General features: G+C 32.7%; 1 protein-coding gene across 1 annotated transcript in view; it reads left to right on the forward strand.

Moving 5' to 3' along the window:
* The window catches only part of cntnap2a (contactin associated protein 2a), a 488,873-nt gene that overhangs the window by 452,488 nt on the left and 10,536 nt on the right, over positions 1-25,849 (forward strand). The window contains exon 21 of the mRNA XM_051098409.1: positions 6,087-6,180. Within this exon, the coding sequence (XP_050954366.1) occupies positions 6,087-6,180 (94 nt within the window). The remainder of the gene's footprint in view (positions 1-6,086; positions 6,181-25,849) is intronic.

Here is a 25,849-nt window from a genome sequence, read left to right on the forward strand (position 1 = left end):
TGTGCATTTTCCACAAGTGAAAAGAGCTTGCTTCAAAAGGAATGTGAGATGAGAGACAGTAACATCAGTCCAGCTGACCTTTCCAGACACCCACGCCTGTGATATTTCTTTTGAATGAAACATCACACCCTTTTTGAATCAGACAGTGAAAGGTCAAAACATAACTAAGAGAACAACCGTGTGGGAAAAGCAAACAGATGTTCTTGATCTTTTCGAAGTTTTTGAAGATTTTTTTTTTTCAAACCCTAAGGCAAACAGCAGAGCGCTCTTTCATTTAGGGATGTATTATTCATTTAGATTAATGAATACTTTTGGGGTTTCCGCTATCAGGTCAACTTTCTATCAAAGTAATGTGCTGGACTTTGCACCTTGTTTTTATCATTGCATTAAGCCCCTTTTTCACCATCTCCGACAAGCATCAGACCAGAAATCATTCATTTCCACTGGAGAACAGTACAGGAGCTGTGTGGAGGTTTTTGACCCCATTTGAGCTTTGGATGTGTTAAAATACCTCAGATCTGACCTGATGTGATGTATTCTAACCAAAACTATTGAGATTAGTGAAGAAACAAAGAAACAAAGTGAGAATTATCAATATTTCTCCACTGAAACATGAATCTGTAAACACCATTTCTGTAAAATTGGTGGTTATGAATATTTTTTGTCAGAAATAATAAATTTAAGTAGTGAAATAAGAGTTTTTGTCGATTAGACCTACGTACTACATTTTTTAGACATATTGATTGTCATTTATTTTGTGTGGCTATATTAATATATTAATTATTTATTCATTTTACCATGGTGAATAACTGGAAGGTAAAAGCTGCTGCGTTTCTGTACAAGTTACAAAAGTATGCAAATGTCAGAGAAATGTTTTGCAGTCTTTAATATAATAGTTAGAATTTATGTATAAACTTAATGTATAAATTTTTACTGTTACAGTGTTTTACAGTGTGTAACAGAACAAAAATAATAATAAAAAAAACATTTTTCTTAAAATACATAATAATATTGATTAAAATTAATCATTTATATTATTAAATATTATTTATGTTATTATATTAATGCATTATTAATTAATAAATAATAAAATAAATTCAATAATAAAAATAATAATAAAATAATAAATAATAAATTTAATAAATTTAATAATAAAATAAATTCAATAATAAATAAATTAATAAATATTAATAAAAATTAATAATACATTAATATAATAATACAAATTGTGTATACTATTAATAAAATGTATTTATTTGATTTAAATATTTGTAAAAAGTATATCTTGGTAATATTTTTACTGTTACAGTTGCAATGTTTTTATTGTCCTGTTCACAACAGAACAATAATTAAAAAAAAAATAATTAATTAATTAATTAAAATAATAATAATAATAATAAAAAATGCTTTTCTTAAAATACATAATAATATTAATTTAAAACTTAATCATTTATATCATTACAATTTATGTTATTATATTGATGCATTATTAATAAATAAAAACAATATTATTAATTAAATAATAAATTAAAATATTAAATAAATATTCATAAAAAATAATATAATAACACATTAATATAATAATATAAATTGTATATACTATTAATAAAATGTATTTATTTATTCATTTATTTTCTAAGAGCTTAAAATCATGCAAACAGCCAAAAAAGCCAAGTTCAGGTTAAAATTATATTTATTCATTTATGTAAGGGAAGGTGTGCATTTTAGAGTTTATATAGAGTTTTAAATCATTTTGTTTACTGTTTGGCTTTTTTGCAGTTCGGTTTACTTTATCATTTAGTGATTTTATTGTTTTAATGGTAATTTGTCTTTTTTTTTCACTTGATTTCAGAGGTAAAAACAGGGTTTGCTTGTTTGGTTGGTTGGTTAATTGTTGAGTAACAGAATGCCATAATATAACAGCAGCAATTTTAGTTTGAAATGTTTCAAAATCTTACATGATAAAATAAAATATAAATACGAGATAAAAACTTGAAACACTAAAAATTATTAATTGAAAATAAATAAATAAATAAATAAATATAAACTAAATCTAAAACTGAAACAGAAATAAAAAATACAATTAAATAGTAAAATAAAAAAACACACACATAAAAATACATACAACAAAATGACAAAAAATGAAAATATTAAAAAAAAAATTGCTAATTCAAAATATTAGTATGTAAATAATACTAAAATGACAGTGAATTAAGCTACTTTGTGTTACAAGTGTAAATGTATAAATGAAAAAAAAATATTTCAACCCAGGATTATCATTCAAAAAAAGGAAAAAACTAGTAGATTTTTTATTGACTTTTTTTTTAATTTACTAAAAAGAAGTAAATAAATCATTCCGAGCTAAATATAAAACTGAAACAGAAATAAACATTAAACTAAATAGTAACATTATATATATAGGTTTAATTTATATAAGGGAAGGTGTACATTTTATATATATATTTTTTAGCCTTTCACAACTTTGATTAATATTTGGCTTTTTTATATTAATAATACATTAACATAATAATACAAATAGTATATACTATTAATAAAATGTATTTATTTATTTATTTTTATTGATTTTCTAAGCACTTTAAATGATGCAAAGAACCAAAAGATCCAAGTTCAGGTTAAAATTATATTTGTTTATTAATTTAAATAAGGGAAGGTGTACATTTACTTAGTCTTTCACCATTTTGTTTACTATTTGGCTTTTCTGTAGTTCAGTTTAATTTATATGTATATGTATATATGTTTTTATCAATTTTTCTCTCATTTGTCATTTATTTCACTACTTTCAGGGGAGAAAAAATGTGTTTACGGTTTAATTTTTTTCTTTTTATTAATCTTTTTTGGTTCTTATTCATTTGATTGTTGACTGACAGTATGCCCTAATACCATAACAGCAATTTTGGTTTGAAGTGTTTTAAAATTGTACATAAATGTACCTAGAAATGCACTTTTCCAAAACTAATTTCTTAGAAGCACTCACGTCTAATAACTCCCACACTTTTTATTCCTTTTTTCTCTACCTCCTGTGTTTATTCGCTGTAACTCTCTAATGTTATTCTCTCAGTGGGGTTGCGACTATAACTCAGCTTGTGCTGTCAGAGCAGCGGACGCCCCAGGGGGATCTGGCTGCAGCCTCCCAGGCCGAGTGTCCCCTCTCTGGGTGGCCGCAGTGCCCTGTCAGATAGGAGGCTCGTTGGATGGAGATTAATTATAGGCTCACAGCAGGGCTCATTAGCGCCAGCCGCGTCAGAATGGGGCCGCGGCACCACGAGGGACAGTCGCTCTCTCTCCGTGTCATCCCTCCATTCCTGCTGCCCATTAGTTTCCGAGGTAAACAGGTTGAAAGCAATTTAATTTGGTCACATTATCCCTTCGACGAATGGCAGCACACCCTCCTCCATTAGCAGCGGCAGAAACACAAGCCCACGAGGTCTTCGGAGATTCGGGAATGTAATTGGATAAGGTCTGGAGACTGCTGCTAGCGGTGAGGGAGGGTTTCCCCTGCTTGATTTACCCGGCACAGGCGCACCTGGGAGGCGTCTGAATAAACATGCTTGCGTTTATCAGTCCGCCACATCAGTGGAACAAATTAGAGCTGAAATATGTCAGACAAACGCTATTGTGTTGGAGTCCCCTTTCACTTCAGTGAAGCTAATTTGTATTCACGGCGGCGCGCAGCAATGAGAGCGCCACTTTCACAACACAGGGGAGACTGAGAGAGCAGCCGTATCTTCAAGCACAAAAAAGTAATTTAGCGGAAATAATTCTTTTTAATACCGCGGCTGAGATGCCTCATGCTAATTAGGAGTGCCAGTGAATCAGCAGTAACGGGGTAATTAAAGCTGTCACCGAATGTGTGTGTGTGTGTGTGTGTGTGGTTGCATTCAACAGTTGCCGCCTTACTGCGTATCAGCAGGATCTTTGGACTGGAAAAAAAAAATCTAAAATAATATCAAGTCAGGGTCATTGTTCGCATAACCTCGCATAACGCATAAACTATTACGTTTATTTTTGATTGTTTGTTTTTTTAATCTAATAAAGGTAAAATACAATAAAATATAAATATTAGATAAAAAATGTAAACACTAAAATTAACTGAAAATAAATAAATCTGAACTAAAACAGATTTAAAGAAAGTAAAACAAAATAGTAACATTAAAAATACATACGAAAGTATATAACACAATAATAAAAAATTAAACTTATTAAAATGAAGAATGAAAATATAAATAATGAAAATATTATAAAATTATTGCTAATTTAAAATATTAATAATAACTACAGTTGTATGTAAATTATACTAAAATGACAATGAATTAAGATATTTTGTTTGACAAGTGTAAATAAAAGTTCAAAAAATTATATCAAGCCAGGGTTATTGTTCACAAAACCCTAAAACTATTAGATTTCTTTTGTTAATTGCAATAAAGCTGAAATAAATAAATATTATTAAAAAATTGAATCTGAACTAAAACTGAAACAGAAATAAAGAATAAAACTAAATAGAAACATCAAAAAAACATACAAAGGTATATAACAAAATGTCAAAAAAAAAACAAACTAATAATTAAAATGAAAGCTGAAAATATTTTTTTTTTAAAAATGTATTAAGATCATAAATAATTGCTAATTCAAAATATTAATAAAATCTATAATGGTATGTAAATAATGTAAGTAATGGTATGTAAATAAAATGACAGTGAATTAAGCTATTTTGTTTGACAAGCGTAAATGTATAAATGAAAGTTCAAAAAATTATTTCAAGCCGGGGTTATGGTTCACAAAACTATTATAATTATTATTATTAATTTTATAAATTGAAGCACTAAAATTAACTGAATATAAATAACTAAATCAGACCTAATTATAAAACTGACAAAGAAATAAAAATAAGACTAAATAGTAACATTACAAACCAAAACAAATAATACATAAAAAAGTACATAACAAAATAACAATAAACGAAATTAAAATATATATATATATATATATATATATATATATATATATATGTGTGTATGTATGTATATGTATATGCCATGTCAGGGTTATCGTTCACAAAACCTAAAACTATTACATTTTTTGGTTAACTGAAATAGAGCTGAAATAAATTAAATATATTTACTGGATAAAATTGATAAATAAAAGTATTAACTAAAATAAGTAAATGAATAAATCTGAACAAAACCTGAAACAGAAATAAAAATGTAATTAAATAGTAACATTAAAAAATGCATACAAACATGCAAAAAATACATCAAAATGACAAAAAAAAATGTAAACTAATAATTAAAATGAAAACTGAAAATATTAGTAATATAATTATTATAATTGCTATAACAATTAAAATGAAAACAGACAATGTTAGTAACATAAATATTATAAATAATTGCTAATTCAAACTATTAATAAAGAATATAATGTTATATAATGGACAGGTGTAAATGTATAAATTAAAGTTTATGAATTAAATATATATAAATACATATTTGTATACAAAAATATACAAATATGAATCAAATGCTGGTTCAAACCCTGAACTTTTTAAACTCTGCACGTGCACATGGAAGGAAATGTTTAAAATATATATTAACAATACGAAGATTACCTATATTATGCATTTTATTATACTATATATTCAAAAATAAATGCAAGTAATTTACATGTCTAAACCTAGTATGTATTATTAAATTATTAACATTAACAAATATTATTATTAAAATATAAAATACATTACAAAGTATATTTTAAATAAATATAGTAATACTTTGTTTTTAATTATGCCTTATATATGTTTTATATAGTACATTCTATAAAATGTATACATTTTTGGAATATGTAACAAATCTTCCTCTTTTTAAAAGTGAACTGAGTGAATTGAAAATGGTGTTTTTAATTTGTATGGTCAGTGATTAAATGTAGCCAGTAGATGGCACCATTGCCCACTATAGAGAAATATTTAATTCATGGCCATTTTTTTGTACTTGACCACCAGCAACAGACATTTGACAGACAGTTTAGTTTCAGGGTGTCTTTCTGTTTTCATTCCTTATTGCCTGTCTTTCTTTTAGCTGGATCATTATCCTCCTGTCAGCTACACACTGCCTGAAGCCTCAGACACACAGTTCACCCTGGTCAAGTCACTCTTCCTGGGTAAAGTCTTTGGTAAGTGCTCTCTGTTCCTTTCTGTTCCTTTACTCGCCCCAGGCTTGGACTATATCCTCAAATCCTTAAAAAAAAATGTAAAAACGTTTTTGCTTGACTTTATTTACAATAAATTTAATATGTGAGTGTGATTGTAAGACTACAGCATAAGTTGAAGTTAATATAGTATCCATTGAATATTTTCTCTATTTCCCATGTCTATTTTTGATCGTTTAAAGAGTTAAAAAAAAGAGAAAAAAACTCAAACCCTTAGAAATTCAAAAGCAAATGTGCTATTGTGAGTTGGTGCAGACAGAAATTAGTATAAAAAACTGTATTGCCTCAGTTCAGCCACTAGGTGATGCTAATAGACAGTTCTATGGGAATGTGATTTTGGTGCATATACTGCATGACCGAATATTAATAATTCATGATTTAGTATTAAATCTTTATATGCTTTGTTATACTGTGTGCTTATTCACATTTTGCATTATACTAGTGCAAATGCACTCAAAGATGTTTGCCATAATCTACTTAGTGAAACAAATTACTACAGATGCATATCACAACTCATTTTACAGAATTAGTATGTTTTAAGAAGAATTGGAAGATTCCTTGTTATTCCTGTACAATACTGTGTAGCAATTCACATATGAATGATTTGAGGGAAATTATATACCTGGCTTTGGGTACTCTGGAGGTACAGAAAGTCAGGAATATTATTTTCATCTGCCAATCCACAATGTCCTTGAATGCCCTCCAAAGATGTCAGTGGCTTTAAGACAATCGCTTAAAGGTCTCTTACCCAGAGGCATGTAACAGACATGCGCTTTCTTCAATGAATACCGATGAGGCACCAACCAGACCCCATTATGCTCAATTCAGCACTGCCTGCTGACACGCCAAAAACAGCAAAGTGACCCGCTGTTGTTACCAGTAGCAGGAGGCGGTTCAGACTGGCAATTAGACCCGCCACAGAAACACCCAAAGCCTGGTGGCGTTATTCACATGCATATTCATTTTTATAATGGACAGTGGAGAAAAAAAGTGATTAATTTCTCAGCCGAATCTGGTGGACTGGTCCATCAGACAACTTCTGATCTTCTTTCTGTCTGCAGGCGTATAATTTGAGTCGTGTCTATCAGAGCGTGCTGTCTTCCTGTTTGCACAGTCTCTGGAGCCTATGCATCAATTCATGCTGAAATTGTTAGCTGTGTCTGTCCACTGTCCTACCTGCCTCATCAATGATTTATGGCTGGAGACCCCTTTCACATCAATAAGCCACACTCTTTCAGCATGTTCTGCTTAAGGCAATGTCCATGCTTGACCTGCAAGCTGTTTGTCATGGAATATTTACCTGACCGTGTTTGAGAGGAACAGACATGGTCCCGTCATGGCATTGACATGTAGCTAGTGGTCTGTGCTTGCAATATCGACCTTTTTTTAAATTTATTTATGCTCTTTGTGCAATGTAGAGTAAGTTTGTGTAAGTAATAGTAAGTAATAGTCCTGTTTTGACTTTTGGTGAATTTTAAGTAAATTTTAAATGCGATACAAGGATATATAGGAACAAAATGCCGTGCTATGATATGCTTTTACTGCAGAGTATACGTTCGTGCTGCAAACTGAGATGTGGAATCTAGTCTTCAAAGCTTTCCAACATTGTTTTCAAAGCATGAAAAGCATGGTATGCACGAATATTGATCAAATGTTTCATTAGACTGACCAAATATCTTTTGATCAAAAAGCTATCTCGTAAAGTAGCATCATTATTGGAAGCTTAACAGGGTAGTTCACACAAAAATTAAAATTCTGTCATTAAATACTCACCTTCATGTTGTTCCAAACCCGTAAGACCCGTAAGATATTTTTTATGAAATCCGGGAGCTTTCTGACCCTGCATAGAAAGCAATGCAACTGACACGTTCAAGGCCAGAAAGGTCATAAGGACATAGTTAAAATAGTCCATGTGACATCAGTGGTTTAATCATACTTTTTTGAAGGTACGAGAATAACAAAAATAACGACTTTATTCAACAATTTCTTCTCTTCTGTGTCAGTCTCCGCTGGTTGAATAACCAATTTCACATGGACTGTTTTAACGATGTCCATACTACCCCAGCAGGGACACAACGTCATAAGACATTGATATTTGGTTACATTTTGTTTGCGATGTCAGGTGACCAAAATTCAATGTCAAGTCAACATTTAATGAAAATGTTAATTTGATGTCCAATACAGATGTCAGCTGACATTGATATTTCAAATATTTTTAGGTTGTGTTACAAAGTAACCAAAATCCAACATCAAGCCAAAGTCTCAAGTCAATGTCATATTGATGTCAAACACTGACATTTAGTCTTGAAGTATAGTGACAAAAACCCAACGTCTTTTAAACGTCATTATGGTAACATCCACACAGTGTCAAATTCCAACATCAAGAGACATTGAGCTTTTGTTGGTTTTAGGTTGTGGCATTAACTAACCAAAATGCAACATCTGTCTGACGTTGGAGGTTGACGTCAGTCTGATGTTTAGTTCTGCGTCAACTAGGTTTTCATTTTCAACCAAAATGCAACATCTGTCCGAAGTCGGAGGTTGATGTCAATCCAAAGTTGGGTTCTGATGTCAATCTGATTTTAATTTTCAACCTAAGTGCAATGTCTGTCCGACATCGTAGGTTGACATCAATCTGATGTTGGGTTCTGATGTCAACCCGATTTTCATTTTTTAACCAAAATGCAATGTCTGTCCAACATTGGAGATTGACGTCAATCCAAAGTTTTGTTCTGATGTCAACACGGTTTTCATTTTCAACCAAAATGCAACGCCTGTCCGACGTTGGAGGTTGACGTCAGTCTGACGTTTAGCTCTGCGTCAACTAGGTTTTCATTTTTTAACCAAAATGCAACATCTGTCCGACGTCGGAGGTTGACGTCAATCCAAAGTTGCGTTCTGACATCAACATGGTTTTCATTTTCAAACAAAACGCAACGTCTGTCCGACGTCAGAGGTTGACGTCAATCTGATATTGGGTTCTGATGTCAACCCGATTTTCATTTTTTAACCAAAATTCAATGTCTGTCTGATGTTGGAGATTGACATCAATCCAAAGTTGGGTTCTGACGTCAACATGGTTTTCATTTTCAGCCAAAACGCAACGTCTGTCTGACGTCAGAGGTTGACGTCAATCCAAAGTTGGGTTCTGATGTCAACACAGTTTTCATTTTCAACCAAATGCAACGTCTGTCCGATGTCAGAGGTTTACACCAATCTGAAGTTGGGTTCTGACGTCAATATGATTTTCATTTTCAACCAAAATGCAACGTCTGTCTGAAGTCGGAGGTTGACGTCAATCTAACATTGGGTTTTGACGTCAACCTGGTTTTCATTTTCAACCAAAATGTAACGTCTTTTGGACGTCGGAGGTTGACATCAATCTGACGTTGGGTTCTGACATCAACCCAGTTTTCATTTTTAACCAAAATGCAACATCTGTCCCACATCAGAAGTTAACACCAATCTGACATTGTGTTCTGATGTCAACCAGATTTTCATTTTCAACCAAAATGCAACATCTGTTTGACATTGGAAGTTGACGTTAATCTGAAGCTGGGTTCTGACATCAGTCTGATTTTCATTTTAACCAAAATGCAATGTATGGCTGACATTGGGGTCCAACATCCTTCTGACATTATGCTGACATCCGGTGCCTGCTGGGACCTTTCTGGGCCTTGAACGTAGTAGTTGTGTTGCTGTCTATGGAGGGTCAGAAATCTCCTCAATTTCATCAAACATATCTTAATTTGTGTTCTGAAGATGAACAAAGGTCTTTTTGGGTAAACCCTCCCTTTCACTTTTGGAGAATCCTTCATGTTGGGATAACTTATAATGCTTTAAAATGCTGCGAATGACTTCCCAGTCACATTTCATATCAAACCCGAGATGAATTTAGATTATGTCAAACACTGTGAATTAAATGTTCATTCTAAAGAGAGCACGTGGGTGTTTCTGGGCGACGAGTATGTTGATGATCTGGCAGCCTCAATCTGTCATGCCTACATGCTCGGAATGAATTAAGACAGCTTGTTATACAAAACAAGAACTCTTGACATGGAGACCTAAAAAAAGTGAAAGTTAGACTCCATGAGTGCTGTCACAGGAAACTGCTGACATCCTCCAGTTCAGGTGATTGTTTTCTGTGTAGGCTGGTGCAAGGAAGCACTGCAGGGATTCGTGAGCGGCGCAGAGGCTCATTTAAGCATCCAGATATGAGTTCCTCTCAGAGCCTGTACAGTATTCATGAATCAGGCTAATTGGACATTGAGCTGAATGTGCTATCTGTGTCTCTGGATGGTAATTGTGTTTTAGGGAATCAGAGCAACAGAGCTGGAGGAGAAGAAAAGATTGCTTGAAACTGGCTGAACGAATACAGCATTAGTGATCGTGTTGTTGTATTCAGATACTGTATATGTGTCAGGGTGATAGTACAGAGTATTGTTTTTAATCATTCAAATTTGTAATAATTAAGGCTGTCAGTACCTTATAATACATAATATCACATGCTTAAAGGTGACATATCATGAAAATCTGACTTTTTCCATGTTTAAGTGCAATAATTGGTACATCTGCCAACCCAGAAAACATGAAAAAGGACAACCCAGTAACTTTGTTTTGGACTTTCTCTGCAAGCATGTAAAAAAAAGGGGGCATGTCAGATTTAGCTTCCCCAGTGACATCTTAAGGGGATCTTTATTACCACCCCATAATCTGCACGTTTTAATGCCATGGTGAAAATTTGAGGAAAGCATGCTAACTGTTCTGTCTCTGGCTGCACAGATGAGCACAGAACACTATTTAGAATCTCAGCCTTAGGGGAGACAAGAGAGCAGTGTACTTATTGATTTATTTACTGTATATTATGCTGCTACTATGTGTAGCAGCAGAGTATCTGAGGTACGAGCTGTAAAGGCATAGTCCTGTTCTGGAAAAGGGGGCGGGGGCGTGTTTCTGCTTCCACTCAAAATGGCCATTTTCAAAAAGATAATAAATGATCTGTGGGGTATTTTGAGAAGAATCTTCACAGACACATTCTGGGGACACCTGAGACTTATATTACATATTGTAAAAAAGGAGTATAATAGGTCTAGAGTAGTTCAAAGTGTGCTTTCAGAGTTCCTCTGAAACCCTCTACCTCCCCAGCTCCACCTGTATAGATCTGCTATGGGTTATTATATATGCTATTTGTGCATCCGCAGTATGTCTTAAAGGGGTCATCGGATGCAAACTTCACTTTTTTATGTTGTTTGAACATTAATGTGTGTTGGCAGTGTATGTACAAATCTACCCTATAATGATAAAAATCCATGCAGTGGTTTTTAATTAATCTGTAAAAATAATATCCCCTTTTTCAAATCGAGCCGTTCTCAGATGCCTGTCAGTGTGCCGTCACACCGACAGAGTTCGCTCCCACGATAGTTGATTGACCTGAACTCTTACCTCAGACCAGCTGTTACAGTCCAGTAACTTTCCTTGTTTCGATGCCAAAGCAGGGATGTAAGTTAGGCAAGAATATTTTAGATTGAGCAGTCATCTGAGCTGCTGAAGATGCAGTTAATTACATTTGTTTGTGAATGGAATGCGCCTCCGGATCTATATATATCCATCTATGTTTGCACGAATCATTCATGATCAAGCTTCACTTACAGCAGAAGTGAGTATAAGGTTTTTTTATGAATCTTTGCGATCGCCTTTCCTTATAACGTGGTAGTTAAGAAGTTTAGCGGCTAAACGCGGCTAAATGCAGCTAAAGTAAACAATCTCTCAGAGCAGCAGAGAGAAGAGAGGGGCGGGGCAAGCAGAGCTCATTTGCATTTAAAGGAACAACCCCTTGGAATGAGATGATTTTTGCAGAGCTCATTTTGACAAGGTGAAAAGGGTGTTGTTTTACAAAACCAATGAGAATTTTTAATCAAAGTATATTAGAGACTTTTCATTAAGACCCTAAAGAATCATATCAACTTGTGGAAAATGGACATCCGATGACCCCTTTAAATACTCACTCACAGCGCTGTATCTGCATATGTATTGGCAGTAGCAATTTCCTGTACTTGTACCTGTCCTGTATAGCAGCAGCATCAACAACAGCAATAACCAACATCAGCAGCAATTCAGCAGTGTCGCAGATCTATTCTGCCAAGACCAAATACATTAACATTGTCATATCCATTACAAGGCTAAAATCTCAGAGAGTTGTCATGATAAAAATGTGGTTAGGTCAGGACAGTGCTTTAAAGGAAATGTACAGTATGCAGTACTTTGCTCATTTGATATGCTGTTGGCAAGGATGCTGATGATACAGCAGTTTGAGCTTTCGAGAAACCACATGAGGTCTCAGTCTCTCGTTTCTCCTCTTCATCTGTCCTCTGGAGCCAGCCTTTTAGTCTTATCGATGGCGCTAGGAGACTGATTCGATCAATACTGAATCTTGCTATATCAAGGTCTTCTCCAAGAGGATCATTGTGAGCAGAGGGGAAAAAAAAATATTTTTGTTTGCATTATGTTATAAAAATTATTTTCCAAGAGTCTCCCCATTTTTATTATTGCCCATGCAGATTTAGTGGTTAATTCTGAACATCTTAGAAACAGATTTGGAGAAATTTAGCATTTCATCATTTCATCCTCACCAGTGCATCTTCTGCAGTGAATGGGTGCCGTCAGAACGAGAGTCCAAACAGCTGATAAAAACATTACGATAATCCATAAGTAATGACTCCAGTCCATCAGTTAATGTCTTGTGAAGTGAAAAGCTGTGACTTGAACCAAACTTATCTACATCTTGGATAGTGTAAATTTTCATTGAATTGTAAATTTTTGGATGAACTATTCCTTTAAATCATGCTACTTATTGAAAAGATATATGCTATTAATTTTCTAAACAGTTAGACTTAGTTTTCCCTTTGGCAGTCCCATTATAAAGATGCTTGGTCCATTATCTATACATAATTTCATTTATTCCATCTTTCAGAGAGTCAGACACCACTTTATATCCCAGATAGTGGGCATCACACACTGACCGACCGCTATCACATCATCAGCCACTCAACACACACTAAACTATGTGAATTTATAGTAATTGGCAGTGAGATAAAGCTAATTAAATGACCATGTGCTTTAAGGCCCCTGTAGGCCGCATCAGACATTAGTATTCAGCATTCCATCACAGACTCCGCCTCCGGCCAAGCCGCATGACTGTGATGATCTTAATTTTGTGCCGATAGAGCAGTGCGGTTCACAAACCCCACCCGGCTATCAGAATTCAGCCTCCGTCCTGGTGTGTTCTCACAGGCGGCTTTGTCCAGGATGAGTGGAGAGGCTTTTCATCTGAGGTTTCTGAGTGGGCAGAAGGGCTGCTGCGGCTGCTCTTTGTTCTCTGTGGGTGGTACTGCACCACTGCTGCCTTATAACACTCAAATGCTCTGGAGTAGTGCTTCTCAAGCAGGGGACCTCAGCACACTGCCAAGCGGGGGACGCAAGATGGTTCAAAATGTTTTGTAATAAGACGGAACAAGGTTTAAAATAAGGTAAAACAACAAAAAAATCAGCTAAAATCATATTTCTTCATTTAATTTCATTCATTCCATCAATAACTACCATTTTTGTTAAATTATTTTAATGTAATTCAATTGCTTTCATTTATTTCTAGAGAATAACTGGTTGAACATCAGGTTTTTTAAATGCAGACGATCACCGAAGTGATGTGAAATTTGAAATGAGATGAGGAACAGAACATAATTAGATTTGACTCTTTTTTATATATACAGTTGAAGTCAAAAGTTTACAAACACCTTGCAGAATCTGCAAAATGTGAATTTTTTTTACCAAAATAAGAGGGATCATACAAAATGCATGTTATTTTTTATTTAGTACTGACCTGAATAAGATATTTCACATAAAAGATGTTTACATATAGTCCACGAGAGAAAATAAAAGTTGAATTCAGAAAAATGACCATGTTCAAAAGTTTACATACACTTGATTCTTAATACTGTGTTGTTACCTGAATGATCTACAGCTGTGTTTTTTTGTTTAGTGATAGTTGTTCATGAGTCCCTTGTTTGTCCTAAACAGTTGCCAGATGTTCTTTAGAAAAAACATCTTTGCATATTTGAACCCTTTCCAGCAATGACTGTGAGATTTTGAGATCCATCTTTTCACACTGAGGACAACTGAGGGACTCATATGCAACTATTACAAAAGGTTCAAAAGCTCATGCTCCAGAAGGAAACATGATGCATTAAGAGCTTGGGCGTGAAAACTTTTTGAATTTGAAGATCATGCTGGTTTTCTGGGAAATATGCAAGTATTTTCTGTAGCTTCTGAAGGGCAGTACTAAACGAAAAAGTGATATTTAGGCAAAATGAGAAAAATCTACACATCTTTGTTCTATTCAAAAGTTTACACACCTGGCTCTTAATGCATAATTTTTACTTCTGGAGCATCAGTGACAGTATGAACCTTCTGTAATAGTTACATATGAGTCCCTCAGTTGTCCCCAGTGTGAAAAGTCGGATTTCAAAATCATATAGTCATTGTTGGAAAGGGTACAAATATGCAAAAGATGCTGGAAAACCAAAGAATTTATGGGACCTGAAGAATTTTTCTGAAGAACAGCAGGCAGTTTAACTGTTCAGGAAAACAAGGGACTCATGAACAACTATCACTAAACAAAAAAACACAGCTGTGGATCATACAGGTAACAACATGGTATTAAGAATCAAGTGTATGTAAACTTTTGAACAGGGTCATTTTTATAATTTCAACTATTATTTTCTCTTGTGGACTATATGTAAACATCTTTTATGTGAAATATCTTTTTCAGGTCAGTACTAAATTTTGTATTTTGTATGATCCCTCTTATTTTGGTAAAATAATTGGCTTTTTGCAGATTAGGTCAAATTTTGACTTCAACTGCATGTGGAAAAACTCTTCTCTTGGGGTCCAATTATGTTGATAGTATCAATAATTGTTTGAGACGTGAGTCTTGATGTGTTAAAAATTAGATTCCTTTTATATACATATTTAACAAAGATATATTCAGCAACGAATGATTCAGAGAAAAAGAAAGAAGACATTTTTAGAGAGAATGTAGGACGCCTTTGAAGTCTATTCCACAGTTTTGACAGGCTCCCGCTGCACGATAATGAAGGGAAAAGGGTTGAAGGAGAAAAAGGAAACCCCACAGGGAAGAAATGACTCAAATATAATACATTTATTTGAGCAAGTTTGCATGTTTTGCATCTCACGTATCCCATCCCGGTTTACTCCCCGCAAAGGAGATAAATTACCTATTTGCTATAATTAGCTGTTGTACATAGATGAGTTGGTTAAAATCCCTAATGATCACTAAAACCCAATGGTGTCTGAATCAGTCGCACCGTGTTAAATGACTTTGCAGTGATTCAGCAGGTTTGTGCAGGTTATTTTCAAAGCGAGCATTGCGGGTGGGAGGTAGACGTCTGCTTATCTTTTAAGAAGCCAAACATCTCTGAAGTTCTTTTGTCAGACATCACTGAAGGTTATGCGCTTTCATGCCTGGCTGTCTCCTTAATGCAACAGAATGAGATTCTGTCATTTTTATGTTGTTTATCTCCTGGCAGTTTTTCAGTGCTTTCTGTGCAAATCTGCAGGCACCTCAAAGGGATGCAAATGCGTCAGAAGATTTGATCTCTAGCAGTTTATTTGTTGTTTCAGAGCATTGTTTGTGTAGATGATTTTTATGGTTGCATTTCCCAGCAACAGATACACACTGAATTTCTTTAGGCCTCTTCAGATGAAACTTGTTTGTTTTTTTTTCCTGTGGAGGATATATTTATTTTTTCCAAGTGTCCTTTTATGATTTTAATCATGCACAAATTCAACTTATCTGTTGTTGTTTTGTTTTGTTTTGTTTTTTCCCCCAAATTCTATTTATGTAATTCAGACCCTACGGGAAACCCAGTGCTTGTGGTGTTTTGTTTTTTTTTTTCTGTTTAATTTTTGCATTTGTTTGTAGAATATCATAATTAAAATAAACCACACAACTTTATTCTAGATGTAGATATTTTCCATTTCCATTATTTTCCATTTTCCACACACATATATATATAGATAGATAGATAGATAGATAGATAGATAGATAGATAGATAGATATGCTCATCAAGGCTGCATATATTTGATTAAAATTTCGTGAAAAAACAGTAATATTGTGAATTATTTTTTCAATATAAAATAACTGTTTCTGTGTGAATATCTTTTGAAATGTAATTTATTCCTGTGATACAAAGCTGAATTTTCAGCATCATTACTCCAGTCACATGATCCTTCAGAAATCATTCTAATATGCTGATTATTATCAATTCTGAAAACAGTTGTGCTGCTTAATATTTTGTTGGAACCTGTGATACTTTTTTCAGGATTCTTTAATGAATAAAAAGAACTTTAATAAATAAAAAGAACAACATTTATTTAAAAAAGAAATCTTTTGTAACAATATAAACTACAATTTAAAATTTTGTGCTCAGTAAATTTTTCTTTCTTTTATGAAAGAAATTAATACTTTTATTCACCAAGAATGTGTTAAAGTGATAAAAAGTGATGAAGACTTATATTGTAAGAAAAGATTTCTATTTTAAATAAATGCTGTTCTTTTTAACTTTTTATTCATCAAAGAATCCTGAAAAAAGAATCACAGGTTCCAAAAAATATTAAGCAGCACAATTGTTTCCAACATTGATAATAAAAGTAATAAATCAGCATATTAGAATGATTTCTGAAGGATCATGTGACACTGAAGACTGGAGCAATGGCTGATGAAAAGTCAGCTTTGCATTACAGATATAAATGATATTTTAAAATATAATAAAATAGAAAACCGTTATTTTAAACTGGAATAATATTTCACATTATTACAGTTTTTTTCTGTATTTTTGATCAAATAAATACAGCCTTGATGAGTATAAGAGAATTCTTTAAAAACATTAAAAATCTTACTGATCTATTTTCCCAGTTTTTCGGTTGTTATAGTTTATATCTCACAATTCTGACATTTTCTCTGAATTTTTAGTTTACATCTTGTGTGTGTTTTTTTCCCTCGGAATGAAATAAAAAAAACATAAATAGTATTGGGACTTTTTATCATTTCTTATCTTTTTTTTCTCAAAATTGCATGTTCACATCTCACAATTCTGAATTTATATTTGGAGAATTGCAAGGAAAAAAGTCAGATTTGTGAGATTTAAACTCAGAATTGCATGAAAAAAATCTAAATTTTAGCAACAAAAAATCGCAAGTCCTTTTTTATTTATTTTTTTATCCCGTGGTAGAAACAAGCTTTCATAGTAATTATCGGTACATAGTCAGAAATGTTTTTTGTTAAACAAGTGTGACTCAGACACTGTAAAGAGAACTAATTCCATTCAATTAGAGCTTCGTTTCATTTCCAGTTATTTTTTTCTGCTCTTCTCATCTCTTCCCGTCTCTTCAGTTGATTAAAATCACCAAAAGCAGAATATCACCTCTGCAGTGTTCTGCCCTAAAGCCTTCATAGTATTAAACAGGCTCAGTCAGGAGATTTCATTCCTAATTAAATTACCAGTCCAGTCCAGGTGTGTGTAAAGAGATGTATGCCATCCTTGCATCAGTCTGAACATCTTCAGCACCCATGATTCATATAGGCAGATGATTTATCATACTGTACATATGTGCTTCGGTTGGGGTGTAACTGTATATAACAGTGGGCTACAAAACTTAGGCTACAAAAAACAGCTTAGATTACATTTTTAACTTAATGTGTTTGCATTAACAAGAACAAAAGCTTCATGCTTCTACTTTTAAAGTGTAACCCAGGTTATAATCTAATATTACTGCAATGACAACAAATGATTCCCGTGAGTCTGTTTTGACACAGTCATTAAGTACCAATTATGAGAAGCCCCCTCAAAGCCTGACGATTTAAGACGAGGATAATGTACAGATTTATAGCCGGCGACGCCCTCGAGGGGCCAATTTACATTAGAAAGGCGCACAAAAGATTTCATTTAGATGAGTGATAGCCTCATAATGTTCCCTGAGGACTAAACACTATTCACTCAGTCTCTCTCATATGTTTACTGTATGTATCACATACAGCTGAGTGTGTAGTATGCAGACACAAGCGATATTTTGTGAATTTTTCTGCTTTATGTCTATGGAGTATATCTGTCGCACACAGTCGATTACCACAGACAATAGTTTAGACTGTTCTTTAGTTTAAAAAATGCATTTAGAGACTCTTACATTGGAAATGTGTATGTCTAGTTTGATGAAAGGTTGAATAATAACATAATATATATAATTTTTAGGAGGAATATTTAGAGCAATATTCAGTGTATAAAAAATGGAAAATAGTTTAGACTGGTCTTTAGTTTAAAAAATGCATTTAAAAAAATTTTTTTTTTTAAATTATAAAATTGTAGAAAAAATCTATATAATTATATAAATTATATATAATTGCAATATTCTAAAATATTTTAGACTGTTTATTAGTTTAATTTTTTTATTTTTATATTATACAAATAAAAATGTATATATATATATATATATATATAAAAATGCATTTAGAGACTTACATTGGAAATTTGTATGGTTTGTTTGATGAAAGGTTGAATAATAACAATGTATATAATTTTTAGGAGGAATATTTAATGGAAAATATTTTAGACTGTTCTTTAGTTTAAAAAATGCATTTACAGACTTACATTGTACATTTATATGGGTAGTTTGATGAAAGGTTGAATAATAACATAATTTTTTATTTTTATATTATACAAATAAAATTGAAAAAAAAAAATATATATATATATATATTAAACAAAATAATATATATATATAGAGAGAGAGAGAGAGAGAGAGAGCAATAATTTAGAGCAATATTCAGTGTATAAAAAAACAGAAAATAGTTTAGACTGTATATATATATATATAATTTTAGGAGGAATATTTAGAGCAATTTGCAGTGTATAGAAAAATGGAAAATGCATATAGAGATTCTTAAAATGGATATCAGTCCAACTGGACAAAATCTTTAATATTAAAATTATTTATTAAATATATATAGTATTTAAAAATACATTATTTACATATTAATATATATATATATATATATATATATATATATTGTTTAAAATATAGGTTTTTTTTAAGTATAATTTTATAAGTTTTATTTTCACTATGTTTCCCACACAAAAGACTACAGCAGAACAGTTGTTTGGATTAGAACGCATGATGTCATCTTGTGATAATGAAAGCAAAATTATATTCCATTAGACTGAACAGACTTACTTAGCTCCTCTGAATGACATCTTGTAGTCCGCCTGGTCTCTATCAAAGCCTTGTTGAACAAATGGATGATGTCATTGGCTATTCTGTGATCATTACGGCTCTGGGCGCAGTCATCGTCCAGTGCGGAGTGGAGGCTCCAGATCCAGACGACAGTGGAATCCAGTTTCCAGGTGTTGATGAAGCAGGATATCAATGAGTGCGGAACAGGAGAGGGGCTGCAGTCTGTGATCACCCATCCCCAGCTGCAGACATACATACACTCTCTCGTACACACACGCAGGCATCCGCAGCGTGGAGAGGAGCATACACTGACAGAGAAGAGGGCTGTCATTTTGGAAGAAAGTGAGATAGAGCTGATAACAGACGCTTATGTGACAGGTAATGTTTGTTTTGTGTACTGCAGTACTGAGGGGTTTGAATGAGGATGTGTGACTGTGTTTCCAGGGTGAAGGATGCCGTACATGTGTTCAGTGTGTTTGGATATTCCACTGATCAATAGTCTTTTATGTGTTCCTGTTCCTAATATTGAATTAGAATCAGAATGCATTGTAGTATTGTTTGATTATTGATTTGCTGGACAGAGTGTCTGCATTGCTGGAACGTGTGCGTGGTGCAGGTAGTGTAAGGTGGTGTTTGCCCCCTCCAAGGTTGGCTGATGGAAGAATAAGTAGAAATACTGAGGTGTGAATTAATTCAATGCATGTGTATTTTTTGTGTAAAAATGTGTACTTTTCAGTACAAAAACCAGCATCTTATTATTTTTTTAAAAGATATATTAAATAAATGCAGCATTGGTGAGCATTTATATGCATTTTTTCCAGAATCAAACCTAGAGGTTCTATGTGCATGCAGCTCATATAGATAGATAGATAGATAGATAGATAGATAGATAGATAGATAGATAGATAGATAGATAGATAGATAGATAGATAGATAGATAGATAGATAGATAGATAGATAGATAGATACACAGTACACACACATATTATGTAAACACCAACTTTTATTTTGTATGCAATTAATCGATTTCACAGCACTAATATACATATTACTATACACAGTACACACACATATATTATGTAAACAAACTTTTATTTTGGATTCATCGATTTCACAGCACTAACGTACATGTAAGTACACAATAAACTCACATATATTATGTAAACAAACTTTTATTTTGGAAATGATTAATCATGATTAATCAATTTGACAGCACTAATGTACTTATAAATATACACAGTACACACAAATATATTATGTAAACATAAACTTTTATTTTGGAATGCGCTTAATTGGTTTGACAGCACTAATATAAATATAAATATGCATACACACACATATATTATGTAAACAAACTTTTATTTTGGAATGCACTGATTGTGATTAATCGATCTGACAGCACTAATATATATATATACGCATATATATATATATATATATATACACACACACACACACACACACACACACACACACAGTACACATATTATGTAAACAAACTTATTTTGGATGTGATTAATCACGATTAATCGATTTGACAGCACTAATGTATATGTAAGTATACACAGTACACACATATATTATGTAAGCAAACTTTTATTTTGGATGTGATTAATTGCAATTAATCGATTTGCACTAATGGATTAATCTAATGGATTAATCGACAGCACTAATGTATATGTAAGTATACACAACACACACATATATTATGTAAACAAAACTTTTCTTCTGGATGCGATTAATCGCGATTAATTGATTTGACAGCACTAATGTACATAATAAATATACACAGTACACATAAATATATTATTTAAATACGACCTTTTATTTTGGATGTGATTAATCACGATTAATCGATTTGACAGCACTAATACATATATATATTTAAAAATTCAGCTTTTCAATCACAGGAATAAATTTCATTTTAAAAATATAAAATATAACACAGGGTTTTCTAACTGCATTAATATTATTACTGTTTTTTTATTTATTTTTTAGCAAATAAATGCAGAATTATTTTTTTTCAGATTCAAACCTGGGTCTCCTCTGAGCACAAGGCCACCACTATGGCATGATTCTTTTGTATTTAAATTATGAATTGCATCTTGTATACTTGATGCAAATAACAGTATTACGCATTATTATCGCCTGATAACAGTGACAGTTTTACATTGTTAAGGGTCAGTTCAGGTACCCGGCCTGCAGTGGGTGGAACAACACTGTACAGTCCCAGTAAATTGTGGCAGATTGTAGTAGTCTGCTGCGTACTACAGGGAATTTCTTTGTGCAAATTGTGTTCAGCACTAATTGTTGCGGGCACATTTGCATAATTGATTTAGTGAGTATAGCTTTGTTTTTCCTGAGGAACCTGCCTTTGTCGCTGATATTCCTGAGGTTGCTCTCTGATCCTGTTGTCGGATGACGTTGGACAGGTGCTGTTCCATCTTAGTTTGTTAGCACATGGTGCATCATGCAAAAAGATCTGAAGATTGGTCTCTCCCTTTCTGAGCAGTACAGCGAAATTGGAACAAATTACATTTTTGAGTGTGCGATAAAAACAGAGGTGTAATGAAATGTTCGGCCATCATGATACGTGTTGACAGTGTGTCATTGCAGTTCACATTATCGCTTTCTTTTGGTCCAGCATCTCCCACCTCCCTCTCTCTCACACTCCTCTGCTATATCAGCTTCCATTTGTTACCATGGCAACCCTTTCATCACACCCTTTCTCTCCATCTCCCAACCCATCCATCAAAAGACAGTCTTCAATCCCTCATTTGCCCCCTCTTTCCCTGTCTCTCCCCCGCAATAATGGCCCCTACCAGGATAGCAGTGTTTACTTTAATGTCTCTGAATAATTCATAGCGTTTTTCAGCAGCTCAAAGACAAAAGAGCTGTTAAAATAATTTTATGGGTATTCAAATAGCAGTTTTACTTGCACTGCATAATTCTACATATCAGTTCTCAGCGTGAAATGGTTTTAAAGTGATATGCTGTATTGTGTTTACTGCAATGAGGAATATAGCTTGTAGAATACAGTATCAGTTGTTTCTGTTGAGCTTTACAGCATGAACAAGTGTGTATCTTGTGTCTGTTTGTTAAACCGAATTGGGTTATAAAACAGGAAGAAGAGTTTACAGAAAGTGGCTACAGGTGGGGGTGCATTGCAGTACAAGTTGGTTATGGAGATTATATTTTTTAGATTACATTACGTATTTAAGATGTAGCAGGTTTTATGCTACAAATGCATTCCAGTTTATTATTAAGTAGATATATTTTTAAACATATTTCAGCAAATATATATTTTTTTCCCTGTTGTTGGGTAAAATTTAAAATATATTTAAAAATATATATTTGGCCAAAAAAAAAAAAAAACATTGAAAAGTATATTTGCTGAAATATGTTTAAAAATATATTAACTTAATAATAAACTGAACTTAACTAAATTAAACAAAAAATGACACTTAATTGTGCATTCTTGTTTGCATTTGTCTTGATTGCATGTACTCATTCAGCCAAAAAAAAAAAAAAAAAAAATAAAAATATATATATATATATATATATTTCAAATTTGTAAAAAAATTCCAAATATATATATACACACACAGACATTCATTGTTATAATGTGGAATATTCATACAAATACGAAACATATGAATTCATAAAAATGACACTTTATTATGCATCTTGCTTGTGTTTGTCTTTGCATATAGCGATTCAGCTATATATACATATAATTTTTTTTAGAACATATTTCTAAATATATTTAAAATTTTACAAAAAATAGCACATACTCGCCAAAAAAAAAAAAAAAAAAATTCAATATATTTTCTTAAATAGAGGTTCTACCACAATACTTTTGTCCATTTTAAAATTATACATTTATAAATATTAATTATATATATATATATATATATATATATATATAAAAATGTTTTTGTATAAAAATTATAAATATAAAAAATAATATAATCATTGTTGTGGAATTTATGAAGAGTTTATAGAAATTACAGTTCATAAAAATGATAAATTGTGCATCTGGTTTGTGTTTGTCTTGATTGCATACACCCATTCAGCAAAAAAAAAAAAAAACACCAAAAAATATATTTGCTAAAATATGTTTCAAAATATATTTTTGAATGTTTGTTGGTCATTTTAAAAATATAATATTATATCTTTAAAAAAATAAATTTATATGTATATGTATTTAAATTCAAGAAAGGTTGAAACTATATATATTTAAAGAAGCTTCACTTAGCTTCACTGTTTAGAACATACATTTAACATATATGAATGTATTTTGACATCATAAAAATTTAAGCGGTGGTTGCCTTTGTTCCAGCCTTATTTTATCATTCACTGCACACAAGCACAGTGAAATAATGAGGTATGGTGGTGCTGGGTGTGGGGAGACGCCGCCACTTTCAGGTCACACCATCCACCCTTTCTTCATATCAGCCAGATCTTGACCTTGAATCTAATTAGCCTGGATCTTATTGCTCTGCATCACACTAAAAGCACCATATGCCCTCCAAGATCAACAGGACACAACCAGCCAGCTGTAATCGTCTGCTTTTATTTATCAGTCAGTGACAGGAAGATAAACAACAGAATTTGTGTGTTTATAAAAACCAGGCCATGATGAACTTTAAGCCCGAAATTGTGAAAAATCAATGTTTGTTTGTTCCCATAACTATGACTTGAGGTAAAGTTTGCGGCGTTGAGAAACAAAGAAACTGCAGTGCTCCCTCCACCCTCTTAATGTCGGCTGGAGAAAAGCCCTGATCTGCTTGCAGTATAAAATACTTTCATTAAGGGGGTAAAAACCATGTAATGGAAGTCCAGTTTGCACAAAACAAGAGGTAATGTAAGTGCAAATACTGCAGCACGTCTCTAATAATCAGAGCATCATGGAGAGCGTGAGAGAAATCTCCAGAGCTGAATTTGCAGCAGCAACAATCAGTCAATTCTCATAAATATTCCAGCCACGTTTCACACCTCTGAGGAACCAATACACAGCACAACGTGCTATATTTCATACAACAAACATGAACCTGAATAGTCAGAGATTTTAGGCGGTTTCCAGTCAGGTGCTCTGCAGTAGCTATGTTCTTTTAAATCTCTGAAAATATTTGCGTTTTGGATCTGAATGTGACAAGAATGATAATCGCTTAATTTGCTATGCTTTGATGTCATTTTTCATACGAGTAATGAGAAAGATTCAAATTACTCTCTTCTAATTTCATATTCTAGTCATTTAAAGCAAAAGCAATAAAGAATTTAATGAGATCATTCACCTCAGAGATGTAACATCTTTACAGCTCTGTTGTTTCTCATTACCCCGCTCGCTTCACATTGAAAACCAGATCGCTGAAATTCAAGCAGATCAGATTTTGTGTATTGGTATTCATAGGCGTCTTGCTGAAAATGAACAAGTGTTCTGGTTGTGCCTGCAAGAATCTGAGATGGAGACTAGTATTCATGAGGATGTTATCAAATTTCTTCGCTTTCTGCTGAGCATTGTGCTGCGAGGTTCACTTTAGTTGTGTGGGAAGGCCGTTTTTTTGATAAATGGGGGGTGGGGTGGGCGTGGAATTACCCCAGTGAGACCTGGTATGTGGAATATTTTTTTAGTTTTAGTTTTATTTCTGGATGTAGCAAATGTCTGTAGACTTTCTTTAGTGCAACACATTGTATCCTGCAACATGTTACAATAAAAATTATACTGTTTTAAGGTCACACTTTATTTTGAGGGCCTCGCTATTAACTGACTATTAACTAGGACTTTTGCCTCAATAAACTGCTAATTACTGCTTATTAATAGTCACTGCTTATTAGTAATTAATAGTAGTAAAGTAGTTGATAATTTTAGGTATTGGGTAGGATTAAGAATCACATTTCAGGTTTTTTTTTACATTTTCACATTTTTTACTTGCTTTTCTCATTTTTTTATAATTCTAATTGGCTGTAGCTTTAATGTATATTCATTTCAAATTTTAAAAAAAATAGTAATTTCAGTACTTATTTTAATAACTTTTGTTTAAAATAACAGCTTATATATATACTGTATATGTATATACTGTATACTATAAATATATATATATATATATATATATATTGTATATAACTATATATAGTTATGCTGACTATATAACTAGTTAGAATTATAACTATATATTCACAATTTACATTTATATATTCAGATTTTATATCATTCCAGTCATGTGAAAAAGTTAGGACACCGTATTGAATTTCATGGTTTTCTGTATCAGGACATAAAAAATTATCTGGTCTTTGGCAGGTCTTAAAATTTGGAAAATAAATCCTCAG

This window comes from Labeo rohita, chromosome 24 (assembly GCF_022985175.1).
Source record: "Labeo rohita strain BAU-BD-2019 chromosome 24, IGBB_LRoh.1.0, whole genome shotgun sequence".
NCBI lineage: Eukaryota > Metazoa > Chordata > Actinopteri > Cypriniformes > Cyprinidae > Labeo > Labeo rohita.